Source organism: Genypterus blacodes, unplaced genomic scaffold (genome assembly GCF_046128005.1).
Source record: "Genypterus blacodes isolate CSIRO-AG114 ecotype Tasmania unplaced genomic scaffold, CSIRO-AGI_Gbla_v1 ptg000209l_1, whole genome shotgun sequence".
Classification (NCBI taxonomy): domain Eukaryota; kingdom Metazoa; phylum Chordata; class Actinopteri; order Ophidiiformes; family Ophidiidae; genus Genypterus; species Genypterus blacodes.
Genome location: NW_027467008.1, coordinates 251,599 through 267,500, shown reverse-complemented (window position 1 = coordinate 267,500; position 15,902 = coordinate 251,599). Strand labels below are relative to the sequence as shown.

The window sequence follows — 15,902 nt, the reverse complement described above, 5'->3', positions numbered from 1 at the left end:
CTGCTGTATTATTCAAGCTACACACACAGACAGAGTGAGACTCACGTGGCTGTGAGTGTCAACACAAAACCTCACACACACACACACACACACGAGCGAGCGAGCGAGCGAGCGAGCGAGCGAGCGAGAGAGAGACAGACAGAGACAGACAGAGAGAGACAGAGAGAGACAGAGAGAGACAGAGAGAGACAGAGAGTGGTAGTCATGAGCACATTTCCCTGTCTTCCTCTCCTCATCTTCCTCTGTATTTGACTAATGAAATCAAGTGGATTTGTGATGTGGTCAGTCACGCACTTCCTGCCTTAAAAAGCTCAGAGCTGCTGCCTCTCCCGGTGCCCAAGCAGAACACGTATGTGCGGCCCTGCTGTGGGCTACATGAGTGGGCTTGTAGAAGCGCTGTGCTGGTGTGTGTGTGTGTGTGTGTGTGTGTGAGCGCTGCCTTCTTGTTGCTACGAGCAGCAGACCTGCAGATCTCTACAAATCTCTCCTCTGCTCTGCTGATGAAGCTCTTTCTCTGGCGGCAGGCTACAGATCTCTGCCAGGCTGTTTGGTTATGCTGTCATTTCTCATTATCTAACAGGAATTTACTTCATCGCACAAATCAAACCTGTGTGTGTGTGTGTGTGTTTGTTGAAATAGCGTGCTGTCAGGACACACTGTGAAACTGGAAAAGTACCAGTGCCTGTGAGTGCATGTCCAGGCCTCAGAAGACACAGCAGCCGTGGAGACGCTCGGTGTGTGTGTGTGTGTGTGTGTGTGTGTGTGTGTGTGTGTGTGTGTGTGTGTGTGTGTGTGTGTGTGTGTGTGTCTGGTGAGTCATGTGTGGGGGGGCAGGACACAGTAAACATGTGAGTGTCTCTCCAAACTTGCCACAGATGCATAAATGTTCCCTCTTGTATGTTTAGGACTGGAGGTGTTTACATTCAGCCTTTGCTCTCCAGCTGTTTAGATTCCAGATGTTACATAACTACAGAGGTGCCTGCTGGAACAGAACACCCCCCCCCCCCCCGCCCTGTAAAGGGGGATCGCTCTGGCTGCTCTGTGCGTTTGTCCCCGGCTGCTCTGACATCATGGAGTTTATTTATCCTCCTGCCGCCACAGCGTCGTCGGCACAGAGGCCTCAGCTGTGTGTGTGTGTGTGTGTGTGTGTGTGTGTGTGTGTGTGTGTGTGTGTGTGTGTGTGTGTGTGTGTGTGTGTGTGTGTGTGTGAATAGCGATGAAACACAACACCCGGCCCGTAGCTCCGCTCCTCTGGGATGCTGTCATTACTCTCTATCCTCTCATTCTTACTCTCTTCTCTCTCTCTCTCTCTCGTCTCCATCTCACTCTGTGTCTCTCGTCCTTCCTTCCTTCCTTCCCTCTCTCTCTCTCTCTCAGACTGACTGAGTGTTGTGGGGCCTCTGATGCTGGCAGCCTCCCAGTTTGTTACATAACCGCACCATCAGCTCCCCTGAATCTCAGCCCAGCCTCCAGATCTGGACATCAAATCTTAAATACTGACCGGCACAAAACCTGAAGACATTTACATCTTTAATGGATCCTTTATTTACGGCTCCCTGTCCTCAGCACGTTCACTTCCTGCTACACAGTGGAACGCCAGTCTGCCCATTGAGGAAATGCATATAAAGGCAACACACTGATCTACACACACATAATCCAGAGCCGGTTACTCACAGGACGCTCAGTTTGATTTGTGACGATAACGTGTGTGTGTGTGACATGAAAGTGTGTGTGTGAAAAGCTCATTGATCACCTTAATCACAGAACATTCAAAGTTTGAAAGTGTCCAGTTAATGTTCCTAGGGTCGTTCAGGGTCTCGGCCGCTCGCCTCCAGCTCAGAGCCACGCAGCATGAGCTCCCTCTATACTCACACACTTTGATCAACAGATCCACACACCAGCACCAGCAGGCTGTGGGTTCAGACCTCAGAGCGGCTGCAGCCTCAGCCAACGCAAAAGAGACACACCCACTCCTGACAGCCGCCACTCAGGACAGACTGCAGGCAGGAGGGTCCGGCTCAGGCTCAGAGCTGCCCAGTCAGGCTCAGAGCCGCCCAGTCAGGCTCAGAGCCGCCCAGTCAGGCTCAGAGCTGCCCAGTCAGGCTCAGAGCTGCCCAGTCAGGCTCAGAGCCGCCCAGTCAGGCTCAGAGCACAGACCTTACTGGGTTTTTGAAACATGCAAACCTGCAGCCTGCAGGGAAACAGCGAGGCAGCAGATGTGCTGTAATGTTTTGATGGAACAAAGAGCTGCAGCCTGTCAGAGTGACACATGAAGTGTGTGTCTGGCTCCAACACGCCGCCTGCATGCATGTTAAACCCATCTCCTAGTCTCCCTGCAGCAGAGAGCGTGTGAGTCTGGTCTGGAACACTGTGTTCTGAGTGAAGCCAGTGTTTCCCTGTGAAATGTGGAGCAGAGACGCCTCTAACCTATTTCTCCCCGACATCCGGCCTCCGTCAGCCGGGCCCTCTGGAGCTCCGTCTGGACCCCAGCCTGCAGTCCTCGGAGAGAGGTGGCTCTGCGACCGGACAGCTGACGGGTTCCTTCGCCGTCTGAGTCCAAATCATCCGGCGCACCTTTCACACCCAGACTGCACCCTCCCTTCCCCTTCTGCCCCGACCTGCTCCACCCCAAACCGGGCCTCCCGGCGCTGCCTTCTGCCTTTGTCTGGGACGCCTCCTCAGGTAAACCGTCTGATGGGCTTTATAATGAGCTGCAGGTGTTACATCACCAGCTGATGGCTTGATAATGACTGAAACTTGGCAGTGATCAGTCTGCAGTCTATTCTCCACGCTGCTGTAATCAGATGATGGCTCCCCGCAGCCCGAGGAGGATAACGTGTGTGTCCGAGGAGAAGAATGCCATTGTGTTGTGTGATGGCGTTCTCCTCCGGCCGTGTGAAGAGCGATTCAGAGCGGATTAGCGTTCAGGACGGGTCTGCACAGTAACTATTGTCACAGGACGCCCGGGCTGTTTACATGCCATTTGCACGAGACAACAGATAGCAGAGTGACTGTTTACACGCCGTCATCACCTCTGCTGCCTTCATGTGACAGAGAACAACACATACACACATACACACACACACACACACTGGGAGAGCTCGTTCCACACAGGAGACGGAGCTGCTTACAGTCTGAGACGATTCTATATGAAGGTGAAACATGGGATCTGAAGTTAGAGACGTGACGCGATCACACCGAGCTTCCTCCGCACGGATAACTGGCTCCGTCTGAAAGGTTGAGGTGCTGAGAGGAGTACAGACGAGCCGCTCGGTAAACACGCCGCACCGCTGGGGAAAAAAAGCCGGCACGACAAACTCTCTAAACTCGTCTGCAGGCCACAAGCGCAGAGAGTCGGAGGAGTTTAAGGTTCCATGCTGGCGCCGCCGCTCGACTTAAACATGCAAACAAAGCAGAGAGGAAGTTTACCTGACTTGTCCCTCTGCACCATGCTGCAGGGAAACTTCTCCTCCTCCAGGCTCGATCAGTCACTCATGCCGAGCAAAAAGTACAAAGAAAGTGCAGAAGAAGAAGAAGAAGTCCAGCGGAAGAAGGAAACTCCTCCGTCCTCACCGGCGAGCTGCTACTCCACAGAGTTACACTGAGGCCGACATTCCCTTCCTCAGAACAGCCTGCAAGTGTGTGCACGCCTCGACAGGGAGGGAGGGAGGGAGGGAGGGCCTGTGTGTGTGTGTGTGTGTGTGTGTGTGTGTGTGTTTGTCCCCTTTTGCTTCTTGGATAGAGACCAGGTTCACCTTCCTTCCTGTCTTCCTGTGGCTACACCTTTTTCTTTTCTTTTATGTCTCCCTCTCTCTCTTCAGGTCACTCTTCTTCTTCTTCTCTCTCTCTTTCTCTCTTCAGGTCACTCCTCTTCTTCACCTCCCTCTCTCTCTGTGTAAACCAGCCGGTGACTGGGCTCACCTCTGGCCGACAGAGCTAACACGCACCGCTCTGCCTTTCCTTTTCCCCTTTCTTTCCCTCCGCTCTCTCAGAGAAGTTATGCAATCCAGCCATTTCAGACGTGACCTCCCCCTCTTCTCTTCCCTTCTTCCCCTTCCTCCTCCGGTTGCCTGACACTCCCCTCGCTCCCACTTACTCGCTCCTTCACTTCTCCTCCGTGTTTTCAGCGTTAACAGTCGCGTTCTCTGGCCGTGACCGCGTTCCTGTGCAGGGGAACGACTGCAGGGCCGCTGTGTGACCGGGAACAATGGGAGAGTAAATCATAGCCCAGAGCTCCTGTCACTGTTCTCCAAACTTCTCAGACACAGTGCTCTCTCTCTCTCTCTCTCACACACACACACTCACACTCACACACACACACACACACACACACACACACACACACACACACACACACACACACACACACACTTGAGTGCACTTGGAGCTCTACACTCGTCTCAGGTCCTCGTCCTGAATAACATCTCCTCTGTGTTTCTGCATTTGACAACAAACCTGCTCACTCGACTCTCACAGGGGAAGGAGCCCGGTGTTGTGTAACAGTGTGTAAGGGTGCTGGATGTAAAGAGCTGATGGGACCGTCCTCTCTCTCTTACACACACACACACACACACACATTCACACACACGCTGCCACCCCCCCTGCCTCTCTGAAAGTATCTTCGTGTCAGATTTGCAGCAGGAATGCCTGCAGCGACACGTCTGCTGCTGGCTGGCTGAGCGCAGAGCGAGGAAGAGGCCGGGCTACCAGAGCCGAGCTTTGGGAGTGGTTGCCCGAGGCCGTGTGTGTGTCTTTGTGTGCCTGTGTGAGACAAACAGTCTTGTGACCGTGTTCAGCGCTCACCTGGCTTCACCGTTTGTTTTCCACCACTCACTATCATTGTTCACTCCTCTTTGTCACTTTGTTAGAGGCCCCACAGGCTCCAGCAATCATTTACTGGCCCCTCCTCTTCCTCCTCTTCCTCCTGTGAAGCAGCAGCAGGTCACCTCTGCCTGCTGCAGACAGGATGACCAACGCCCAGCAAAGTACAATGATCAGCTTGGCCAACCTGTGTGATAGGGCAAGGTGTGTGTGTGTGTGTGTGTGTGTGTGTGTGTGTGTGTGTGTGTGTGTGTGTGTGTGTGTGTGTGTGTGTGTGTGTGTGTGTGTGTGTGTGTGTGTGTGTGTGTGTGTGTGTGTGCGCGCAGACCAAAGCTCTCTGCACACACACCCCAGGGTGAAAGAGGAGTGTCTCTAATATTGTGGCAATCCAACAACAACAACAACAATCTGGCTTTCCTGAGCTGGAACCTCCATCAACCTGGAGGGAGGAAGTGACCCTGATGGATGTGTCACACACACACAACCTCAGAGTAAACAGCAGCCTGGACACACACACACACACACACACACACACACACACACACACACACACACACACACACACACACACACACACACACACACACACACACACACACACACACACACACACACACACACACACACACACACACACACACACACAGAGGGGGGGGGACGAACAAGAAGTCCAGACATGTCTGACATGAAACTTCTTCTTCTTCTTCTTCCCTCTCTTCTCTTCTTGCCCTGGCTTATGTAACATGTTCTCACCACACACACTTTGTTGGGGTTTACATTGGATGAAGGACGAGACGCTGCGGGCCAACATATTCACCTCAGCACCGCACAGAGAGTCTGCAGCTCAGACCCTGAACGCACCATCCATTGGGCCTGAGACATGCAGTAATAATAAACACGCCGCTCCTTACAGTAAAGCTATTTCTGCTCAGATAGAGTTTAGGACGGGTCAAAGGTCAAGCCCAAGTTATGAGAACCACAGTTCCCCCGTGTTCCTCCTCACAGCGAACAGCGCCGCTACAAGACAAGAGCTGTGAGAAAAATGTGCCATGGAGTGTTTAGGGACGGGCCGGAGCTTCAGTAAACACGCTTTACATACGAGATGGAGCGATACAGAGCAGACGGGAGGATTACATAAGTGCCAGAGCGTTTTTGGATAAACATCTGCACGCTGGCGAGCTGCCTCAGAGCTGTGAGAGTCACTCTGGGTCAGTGCAGGACTCCTCTGACTCCTCTGACTCCTTCCTGCTCTCACATGTGACATTAAGAAGCATTCAGTGTCATGGCGGCGTGTTTCGGTGCGACTCTCTCACCGTTCTTGCGCTCCTGCAGAGGCATCACCATGGAGGGGGGCTGAAGGGTCAACTCCTGCAGCTCGCTGGTCACCGCTTCGCTTTGAGGGCTCAGGGTGGAGCCGGCGGCCCCGGCGACTTCCATCGCTCCCGGAATTGGCTCCTCCCCTTTCTGTGAGTGTAGCGTTGCCAGGTTGACTGAGAGACCTGCGGCGAAGACACCAGAACAAAAGGTGAATGTCACAATCAAAGCGCTCGACAGGATAGGAATGACATGAACCGCTGTGTTTAAGAGTAAAGGGGACTTCCAGGTTTCATACCAGACTAACATGGGTGACTCCTCCCTCCTGTGTAGCCCCGCCCCTAACACCCCACCTGTAGCTGCCAGTAATTGTTTAGCAAGTTTAAAAAGTCCCATGTTCCTGATTGCCCCGGTGTTTACGGCTTCATCTCCCTGTCATGGTTGATGAATCACTGTCACCATAAATGTGTGTGTGCGTCCATAAACTGTCACATCATCACATCTGGAATGCTGCCAGATGTCATTCACGCTCACAACATCTATTTAAAGATTTGTGCACTCAGAATAAACACAGCTAAGCATATTAAGACTTCTTCAGCTTTTTGTGCGGTTGTGTTGCTTTTGCCCGTGGAACCATTTGACCCGATGTGAGGCAGCGCTGAGCGTTTGGAATGTAATGACCTCAGCCTGCCTTCACGGGCCAATCACAGAGCGGCACACTCAACAAAGCCACGCAATAAAGAGAGATAAATATTTCCCAAGGCACGCCGGCAGGCCACAACAAGCAGCAAGAGCCATCTCCGGAAAACTGAGCACATCTCTGGTGTAATTATGGAACACACACATTCCCCTCTGTGTGAGTGTGTGTGTGTGTCTCACTCCGCACATACACACAGCCCAGGCAAGAGGAAGAATGCAGGGCTGTAGGCTAGAGATTAAATCCAGCATTGGGGAAGAATTTGCATGTTTGAGCTTTTACAACTGTTGCCGTGGACGCTGCAGGAGAGCAGAGCAACCAGAGGGACCAGAGCAACCGGACAGAGTTTGGCTTTGACCTCACAAGCACAACTCTGTTCTCATATCTTGTAAAAATGAACTGGACTGAACAGGCCTGGTTACCCTGACGACAAATCACTAATGGCTGTTTACAAAGGGCGGCCCGCTGCTGCTGCGTAGTGTGTCTGTGTGTATGTGTGTGTGTGTGTGTGTGTGTGTGTGTGTGTGTGTGTGTGTGTGTGTCTGAGGGGGATTCTGTCATTACCACACAGTGGGCATGAAAACAATGAGGCAGTGTCGTCTCCTCTCTCTTACAATCAAATTCCAGCACACACAAGCCCGCACAGCCGCACACAACCACATCACACCAGGAACGTTCAACTTGGCCCCGCGGACGTCTGCAAGCGGCATCATGTTATTAAAAACACTTGGGGGAAGGAAATCGTGCGATCTGGGCGGAGACGTAAACAGATTCGAAGTCGACTTCAAGGGGAAAAACAGTCCAGATCCAAAACCTCATCATCTTTGTGCTCCAGTTGCTCTCCTCTCCTTTCTGCTGACACACATGAACACTGGCCCCCGTGTTCGCCATCGCAGCAGGAAATAAGGATAGGACCATGAATCTCAATGAGAGGCCTCTGATACATATTGTTGCATAAGCACTGAGTAGACACCAGCATCTGGGAGAAGTCTCATTCAACCAGGCCACGTGAAGCAGAGCAGTGTGCCTCGATACAATCAGACAGAAAAATCAGATATGCGTGGAAAGAGCCGTGCAGACACACATGAGTGTGTACGCAACATGACCCCGCAGTGATAATCACATGTTACTGAAGTTAAAGAGGCTGCAGGCAAAAGCTTCTCTGCTCCAACTCATAAACAAGAACATGAGTTCAGAAAGAGGTGCAGTCGCATTCAATCAACAATTAAGGATTAGACGACTGCATTATGACAAAAACATCCATGTAAAGAAATGAAGTCACTAGATTACTAGATTGTAAGACAACCACAGGGCTTTGTGATGGGACATGGAGATAACATGTGAACACTGCAAGGGACCAATGCAGCACATCCAGATCTGTATCTGACGACGGGGACACGCGAACACACATGTGGCTTTGTGCATCTGTCTGCAAATAGTGAGACCTCATTAGTGTAGAAGGTTCTCTGAGGACCAGCTAATCACCGTGTGCACAGAGAGCTGGATATCAAGTTCTGTACAGTTAATTAACCACAGAAACTTCAATCAGACGCGCTCAGTGCATCATCAGTCACCCAATCCGCACTTTCCCAACAGCTCCCGTGTCCAGGAAGGTGCTGTCCAAACATGCTACCTGTATTGTGCTGCTGCTGCTGCTAAGCTTTGGAGAACAGCATTCCTCTCCACACGCCCACACTAGTCTTTGGAAATGCAATTACACAGGTGTACACACACATACACGCACACACACTGCAGTATTTTCACACCTTTTCATAATAAGACCTCAGGTTTCCTCCTGGTGGAGGGGCGGGTGAAATAAGCAGACATGGATCACTTACCTGTTGCTAAATCTCGGTGAGGTGTTTTTCCATCTCAGCACAACAGAGCTTCATACGGTTCTGTTAAGAGTAATAAAGGAGAAGAAGATGAAGAAGAGCAGCTTCAACAGAGGAGCAACTTTCTCTGCCAAACCCAGAGCTCTCGTCTGCGCCTCTAATCTGAGGATTAAGCCTCTGAGCGTCAATGTGACTTTAACATACAGACGAGATTCTCATAAAACTCTGACATGATTCCCGAAGAGAAGGTTAGGTTTAGGGTTTAGGTAATAACGCGCCAGACAGGATCCACGTCGCAGGAGGCCTCCACACCCCACAGATGTCACGGGGCAGCAGACTGCAGCTGTCACTTCACAACACACCGCCGGGCTAGGCTACTGTTAGCTCATGTGGGTGGGCACAAACACGGGCACTAAACAAACCGAGGCCCCGTGTGAGGAGGCACACACACGCGAAGAGCCGAGCGGACGTGCTAATAACAATGACGGCTAACTGTGAAACTGTGGGAGCTGCCGGTGTCCCTGCTGCCTCCCCGCCGCACACACACGCACACACACGGCTAGCTTCCGTTAGCAGGCTAAGCTACGCAGCGCTACTAGCTAACTGTTCCGCACAGTTCGTAGTTGTCACGCAGCTGGTTTCCCCGCAGAATAACCTCTTGATGTTTGTCTTTACGTACCGACAGTAGCTATTCAACGGAAGAGTCCCCGGTTACTGGTCATGGTCGCCACTCCGGTGATGTAGCTGCAGACGGCGTTGGCATCACACCGCCTCTTCCGAATCACAAAGGAAACTTTAGCCGGAAAACCCTCCTCTGGTCGGGACGCAAAGCCCTCACTTCCTCCGCTGGACGTAAAACTTGCAAACTATTTTCACGCTCCGCTGTAAAGCCGCAGGAGACGACAGAAGACGCGTATGTGTTTATATTAGCCAAAGATACACGTTTAGTATATGAACATTTAATATAGGAGAGAAAATTAAAAGATACACACAGCACAGAGTTGTGTACGGTGCCACACATCTGCAGTGTCTGTCTCCGTCCTGTGGTCAAAGTTGTGTACTGCACGAGTCTGGAGCCCAGCGCGTCTGTCTGTATATCATAATAACAATACAACTAAAACACATCACCACATTGTTTACAGCATATTATTATATTGCGAAAGTCAGTGTAGTTTTCTGTTTGTTATTTCGAGTTTATTTCTCATAGTACAATATTTCCACAAATTCTTCTACCAGAATATTAAAATCTTTGTTTCTGCAATGATAATTAGACAGGAATTGGGAATAGGAATTAGACATGATTGCTGCTTAATCGGCCACTTCGCCACATGACACACTTTATTTTGGCACTTTGCCACGAACAAAAATACAAATTTTATTTTATTCCATTGCAAGAATAATTGTTACTGAATTTTCCAAACGCAAATGAGCATGTAAAAAATTACAAACGCCATGATGATACTCTTTTCAGTCAATCCGTTTGATTGGTGATTTGTCATCGTTTCAATGAAGTTCAATTACTAATTTTAAGGTTTCAAGAGAAGAGGTAAAGGTTGTTTTGCTGCGTTTGCTATAACATCCATTTGCTATTTTTATTGAAATTTCAACTACAGTATCGTCTAGTATACTGATTATTCGTGTAAACAGAATCAATACAAATAAAATATTAAAGTTCCGTCGATAGAAAAAAACAAAACTACAATCTCTCAGCTACGGCGAGCGACGAGGGTCCATCTTCTAAGCTATCCGGTTTTCCCTGTCAACAGTCGGAGAAAGCGCTGCGGCGGAGCTACAACCATGTCGGAGCAGGAGTCTCTGAGGTGCTCCAGCGCCAGGAACCGTGGAGGCGTGCAGAGAGTCGAGGGCAAACTGCGAGCCAGCGTGGAGAAGGGAGACTATTACGAAGCACACCAGATGTACAGGACTTTATTTTTTAGGTAAGACTTCTTCATCTCGGCTGTGATCTGAATAGACGTCGGCTTTGAGGCCTGCCTCACTGTTCCAGATCGTTCTGCCAGTCAACCCTGCTACCGAATCTGCGCGTTCCGATTGGTAGATTCTTGACCGGGACACGCCCACGTATGTCAGATAGTCGGTTTGGTTGGATGATAGTATCTGTCAATCATCCAAATGACAAAATGGGACCGCTTTGCTAGCTAACAAGGAACGCCTTTAGCAGCACAACTAGCGGTGGTCGCCTGTGAGCCGCTACCTGCCAAGCTAAAGCCAAACGGCTCCGGTGTGTGTTTACAATTCACAGGCCGATTCATGCGACGTCAAACGCTGTTTTGTCATCCCACTCAAATGCACGTAGACGTCGTCCAGCTGTGTTAGCCGATAGCGAGCTAATCACTCACCGCAGCCAAGGTGTTTGCTCCCCTACAGGCGCAGCCCGGAGCGGAACAAACGCCCTGAATATAGCATTTAAACATCACTTTACTTCAATAAACGAGCAGGTAGAAAAGGGCTGCGATCGTATTGTTCCTAATTCACCACGAACACCTGGATGGTGTTGATCCAAAGACAAACTATCTCCAAATCCACGTTAACCTGCCTCAAACATAATCGATTATATTTCTGCTCATTAAAGTGGGAGATCGATGGGAAAAAGAAGGACGTCTGCACAGCGTCGACGCTTTAGGAGAGCAACATTTAGGTTCATTTCTGTTAATTAACTGTCATACCTAAACGCTGCCTCATGTAAGCAAACAAAGCTCATTAGACTGAACCATCCCCTGTCTGCACGATCAAAGTGAATACAACCCAACGCAGAGTGAGCAGGGCCAGTCTGAGTGATGTGTTGCGTTCAGGTAACCCCAATAAGCTGACCCCCCCGCCCCCCTCTCCCCACAGGTACATGTCACAGGCCAAGCATGCTGAGGCCAGGGAGCTGATGTTCAACGGGGCTCTGCTCTTCTTCAGCTATAATCAGGTACGACCACCAAGACCACCACACTGCTGCTGCTGCTGCTATTTCAATCTCCAGGCCTCTCACATTTCAGGGGGTAAACTCCACTCAAGGAGGCTGGTAATAATCTGCTCAGGTTCCACTTTACTGTGGGTCGAGTGTCAGACGTGTTCGTTTAAATGCAGAACCCCCAGCTTTCTGTTTTGGGTTGTGGTCTTAATAATAAACCGGCCCATATTTCTGTTGTTAACATGCATCTGTGCTGTCACACCCACAAACCTGTAGAACACCCTCGCTACGCCTCACTGAGGCTTTGTGGACACTGTCACAGCTGTTTGAGCGGCTTGTTGTCTCTATACTCAGTGGTTGCTGGGACCCAAACTATATAAACCTGAACCCCCCCCCTTCATGTACATGAACATAGAATATTAATGGAAATATTCAAAACACCTCTGCCTGTTTACAGAGGATCATGTCAAGTTGCTAAATTGAATTCCCCACTAAACGTTTCACATAAATCTGTATTCCGAAGGAGTTCCTCTAATGAATAACCTCTACATTTATTATTATTATAGTTTCCTAATTGATTTCCTCAGAGATTAATTGATGTCTCCTCTGCCAGTCGCCATGACAATAGAAATGAACTGAGGTGATGACACATTTGTTTGTGTTGGGTCTCCCTCCGCAGCAGAACAGTGCAGCAGATCTGTCCATGCTGGTGCTGGAGACGCTGGAGAAGTCTGAGACTAAAGTGGAGGAGGACATATTAGGTGAGTGAAGCAAAACAAGAACAGCCCTACATGTTTAATGCAGCTATGTCTGTAATTAGATGTATTCATGAAGCCGGTGGAGTGTGTGGCTCCGGGTCCGCTCCTACTTTGCCGGTCAACTGCGGCGATGTTTTAACAGCAGAGTGACGTTTAGATAAACAAAGAGTCTGAAGGAATCACAGGGAGAGGCTACATTCAAACTTATTACATTCAGAGAAGCTGTTTTATGATAACAGTGTAGCTAGACATTGAATTGGGTTGTGTGTGTGTGTTTTTGTTTACAGAGAGCCTGGCTAAGCTGTTCAGCCGGATGGACCAGAACTCCCCAGAGAGAGTAGCGTTTGTGTCCAGAGCCCTGAAGTGGTCCACTGGAGGCTCCGGCAAGCTGGGCCATCCCAAACTACACCAGCTGCTGGCCGTCACCTTGTGGAAAGGTAATCAGCTGATCAATAAGTCCTCCAATCTGACGTGGAACAGAAATAAGGTGGCGTGAAGGTGGCGTCTCCTTCCTGAACCCTGGTCCCTGTGGACGCTCGCCTAACGTTTCCCTTTCTCCTTTGTTCAGAGCAAAACTACAGCGAGTCTCGTTACCACTTCCTGCACTCGTCGGACGGGGAGGGCTGCGCTCAGATGCTGGTGGAGTATTCTGCGTCACGAGGCTTCCGTAGTGAGGTCGACATGTTTGTGGCGCAGGCCGTCCTACAGTAAGTCCACACTGATGGAGAGGTGCTGTCACTCTGCATGGCCGCCGCTCTGAAGCGCCCAGGCTCAGAGTCCAGGGTCTCAAAGTTCAAAGTCAAGCTGTAAAATGGGAGACAAATGTTGTGTATACGCTGATGTGTGTATAGATAGACACACACACACACACACACACACACACACGGTGATAAAGTTGCACTCTCCACGTATAACGCTGCCATGAAACCTTAGCTCCTCCCGGGTAAAGAATATCTGGCAGCTCTCTGTGTTCTTTACTATTCCTGAACAAAAGTCCACCCTGAGGTTCTGATTTCGGCCCGTCGGCCTGGAAACGAGGCCGGCGCTGGTCTTTATCTTCCAGTAAACGTAACAATAGAATCATGTATTGGCTTTTAAAGGTGTAGTATCCTCAGAAGAACGCTGCTTCCTTTAGCCTGCAGTTGGATCCATTTCCTCTCTGTCAGCAGTTTGTTTTTCTGATTGATCGTCACTCTCCTCCTCCTCCTCTTCTTCCTCCTCCTCCTCTTCGTAATGTAATGTAATGTAATGTCTTCTTTCCCCTCTGCCAGGTTCCTCTGCTTAAAGAACAAAAACAGCGCTTCCGTGGTGTTCAGCACATACACAGAGAAACACCCGTCCATAGAGAAGGGGCCGCCCTTCGTCCAGCCTCTCCTCAACTTTATCTGGTTTCTGCTGCTGGCAGTGGATGGGTGAGGAACATCTCAGAGGCTCCATCACCTTCTCTTCATGATAGCATTACTAACCTGTAGCTGTGACATGATGAAGATGATGAAGATGTGTCTTTGTTCTCTCTCAGGGGTAAATTAACAGTTTTCACAGTGTTATGTGAGCAATATCAGCCTTCACTGAAGAGGGACCCCATGTATAATGAGGTGAGGGATGAAGCCGTGACTCACCTGATCAAAGGGTTATGAAGTCTTAAACCTGACACTTCCTGTATCCTTCCTTCCTTCCTCTTCTTCAGTATCTTGACAGAATAGGACAAGTTTTCTTTGGCGTTCCGCCCAAACAGTCCCCATCGTACGGAGGACTGCTAGGTGAGTACACACACGTATGCTTGTTGCTGAGGCGGCACACACACACACACACACACACACACACACACGCTCACGCTCGCGCTCGCCGTGTCCTCCAGGAAACCTGCTGAACAGCCTGATGGGGTCGGGCGAGGAGGAGGACGGCGAGGAGGCCCAGGAGGACAGCAGCCCCATCGAGCTGGACTGAGCCTCGCCGCCCTGCAGGAGGAGGAGGAACGAGAACAAAACCAGGAACACAAAAAGAGGAAGACCAACCGGCCCCCCGCCCGCCCACCTTCACCTCCAGACCGGGGGGGCGGAGTGCGGCTCAGCGTTTTCAGAGGCGTGCTGTTTGACTCAATCCCCCTCAATCCCACCTAACTAGTCTGAAATCCAAACAAGTATCCGGTCGCCAAACACCTCCCTCAGCACCGCCTGGACTGACGGCACCAAACCGCTCGACTTCCTGTGTTGACTTCATGTAAGATGATACATTCTTTAGTTTTCAATCATTATTTTGTTAGTTTGGCGGAGGCTCTGTCTGTCCCACCGTCCTCTGGGACTCGGGGGAGGATGGCAGATGAAGCCCCTCTGTATAATGATGTCATCACATCATTATAAGAGGGTCCGCCGCGTTACTTACTTCAGCGATCCACCCGACGCCACACAGCGCTCGCTCAGAGCCGCGTCGTCGTCGCCGGCCGGTAGTTTTCTTTCTGTTGTAGATTTCCCAGTGGAGTCCGCGTCTGCAGTCTGTCCATCAGCTTCATGGACCAGAAGGTCAAGGGTCAAAGTTATTTATGTCAGAGGTCATTGAGCGAATCCTTCAGTGTTGAACCACACGTCAAGGCGGTGGTCGTCATAGCGATGGTCGTCATCTCTATCGGCGTCCAACTCCAAACCCGGTTGGATCCGTGTTTTACCTCCCACACACTCACACACACGCTGACCATCCACGCTCCCGTGAGGAATTGTTTGGGAACATCCAACCTGGTCCGTGTTCAACGACTGTTATGAATAAAAAACCCCTTATCTGTTAATGAGTTGATTAAAATGACTTTCTGCTGCTGCACCTCCATGTTAGAGCCTCACCTCACTCTCTCTCACACACTCACACACTCACACTCACACACACACACACACACACACACACACACACACACACACACACACACACACACACACACACACACACACACACACACACACACACACACACACACACACACACACACACACACACACACACACACACACACACAGGATGAGAAGACCGCTTGGTTCCTCTTTGTTTCTGTTACTTGCAAACCAAACAATTCCTCTTGGAGACGAATCAGAAGTCCAGCATCAATTCAGCCGACATGCAGACACTTCCTCCTGCTCCTATCCAGAGTGTGTGTGTTTCATTCACACTCGCCTCACACAGCTTTCCCTCTCTCACATCCTTTAATCTGAACTTCTTCTTGCTCACATGGAGTCTGGTTGTCAGTTCACCGTCTCCATGGTGAAGAAGCCCAAGCGGCTCCAGATAATCGAGGAGTCGGCACCAACCTAGGAATCGTCCAGAGGTCTTCCAGCGTCGCATTAAGCTCATTTACTTCTGTTTGATTATCGGCGTGTGACTGGCTGGCTGAATGTCGTGGTGCTGCTGCAGGAGGAAGGGGCGAGAGGGCGTCTGTGTGAGGAGGAGGAGGAGGTGTGGGCGAGGTCACCACAGGTTCTTACAGCGAAGAAGACAAACTGACATCTACAGATTAAAAGTGAAATCTGCCCCCAAATCTGAATTCCGTTTTGGAAGAATTCACCTTTAATCTGCAGTAA

At 50.3% G+C, this 15,902-nt stretch overlaps 2 protein-coding genes across 6 annotated transcripts in view; one reads left to right on the top strand and one right to left on the bottom strand.

The window, feature by feature from the left end:
• Nucleotides 1–9,679, bottom strand: part of mrtfab (myocardin related transcription factor Ab) — a 29,334-nt gene extending 19,655 nt beyond the window's left edge. The window contains exons 1-3 of one of the 5 annotated variants that reach the window (XM_076169638.1): nucleotides 9,347–9,679; nucleotides 8,671–8,730; nucleotides 6,135–6,320 (exon numbers count right to left, since the gene is read on the bottom strand). In XM_076169638.1, the coding sequence (XP_076025753.1) occupies nucleotides 6,135–6,258 (124 nt within the window). In that variant the 5' untranslated portion in view covers nucleotides 6,259–6,320; nucleotides 8,671–8,730; nucleotides 9,347–9,679. Of the gene's footprint in view, nucleotides 1–3,429; nucleotides 4,473–6,134; nucleotides 6,321–8,670; nucleotides 8,731–9,346 lie in introns of those variants that run through there. The other 4 variants (XM_076169641.1, XM_076169646.1, XM_076169642.1 and 1 more) reach the window with 4 other exon arrangements.
• A 720-nt stretch (nucleotides 9,680–10,399) lies between these two features.
• get4 (guided entry of tail-anchored proteins factor 4) lies at nucleotides 10,400–15,121 on the top strand. Its single transcript, XM_076169648.1, has 9 exons — nucleotides 10,400–10,604; nucleotides 11,521–11,599; nucleotides 12,264–12,345; nucleotides 12,630–12,779; nucleotides 12,911–13,049; nucleotides 13,614–13,754; nucleotides 13,862–13,937; nucleotides 14,030–14,102; nucleotides 14,201–15,121. Exons 1-9 carry the CDS (start codon nucleotides 10,465–10,467, stop codon nucleotides 14,287–14,289), a joined length of 969 nt encoding a protein of 322 aa, XP_076025763.1. The 5' UTR covers nucleotides 10,400–10,464; the 3' UTR covers nucleotides 14,290–15,121.
• The last annotated feature ends 781 nt before the right edge of the window (nucleotides 15,122–15,902 follow it).

Excerpts from the sequence above, each read along its gene's own strand:
- get4 (XM_076169648.1), top strand. The coding sequence starts at position 10,465 with ATGTCGGAGCAGGAGTCTCTGAGGTGCTCCAGCGCCAGGAACCGTGGA. Across the intron at positions 12,346-12,629 it reads AGTGGAGGAGGACATATTAG|AGAGCCTGGCTAAGCTGTTC; the intron begins GTGAGTGAAGCA and ends TTTTGTTTACAG. Across the intron at positions 12,780-12,910 it reads GGCCGTCACCTTGTGGAAAG|AGCAAAACTACAGCGAGTCT; the intron begins GTAATCAGCTGA and ends TCCTTTGTTCAG.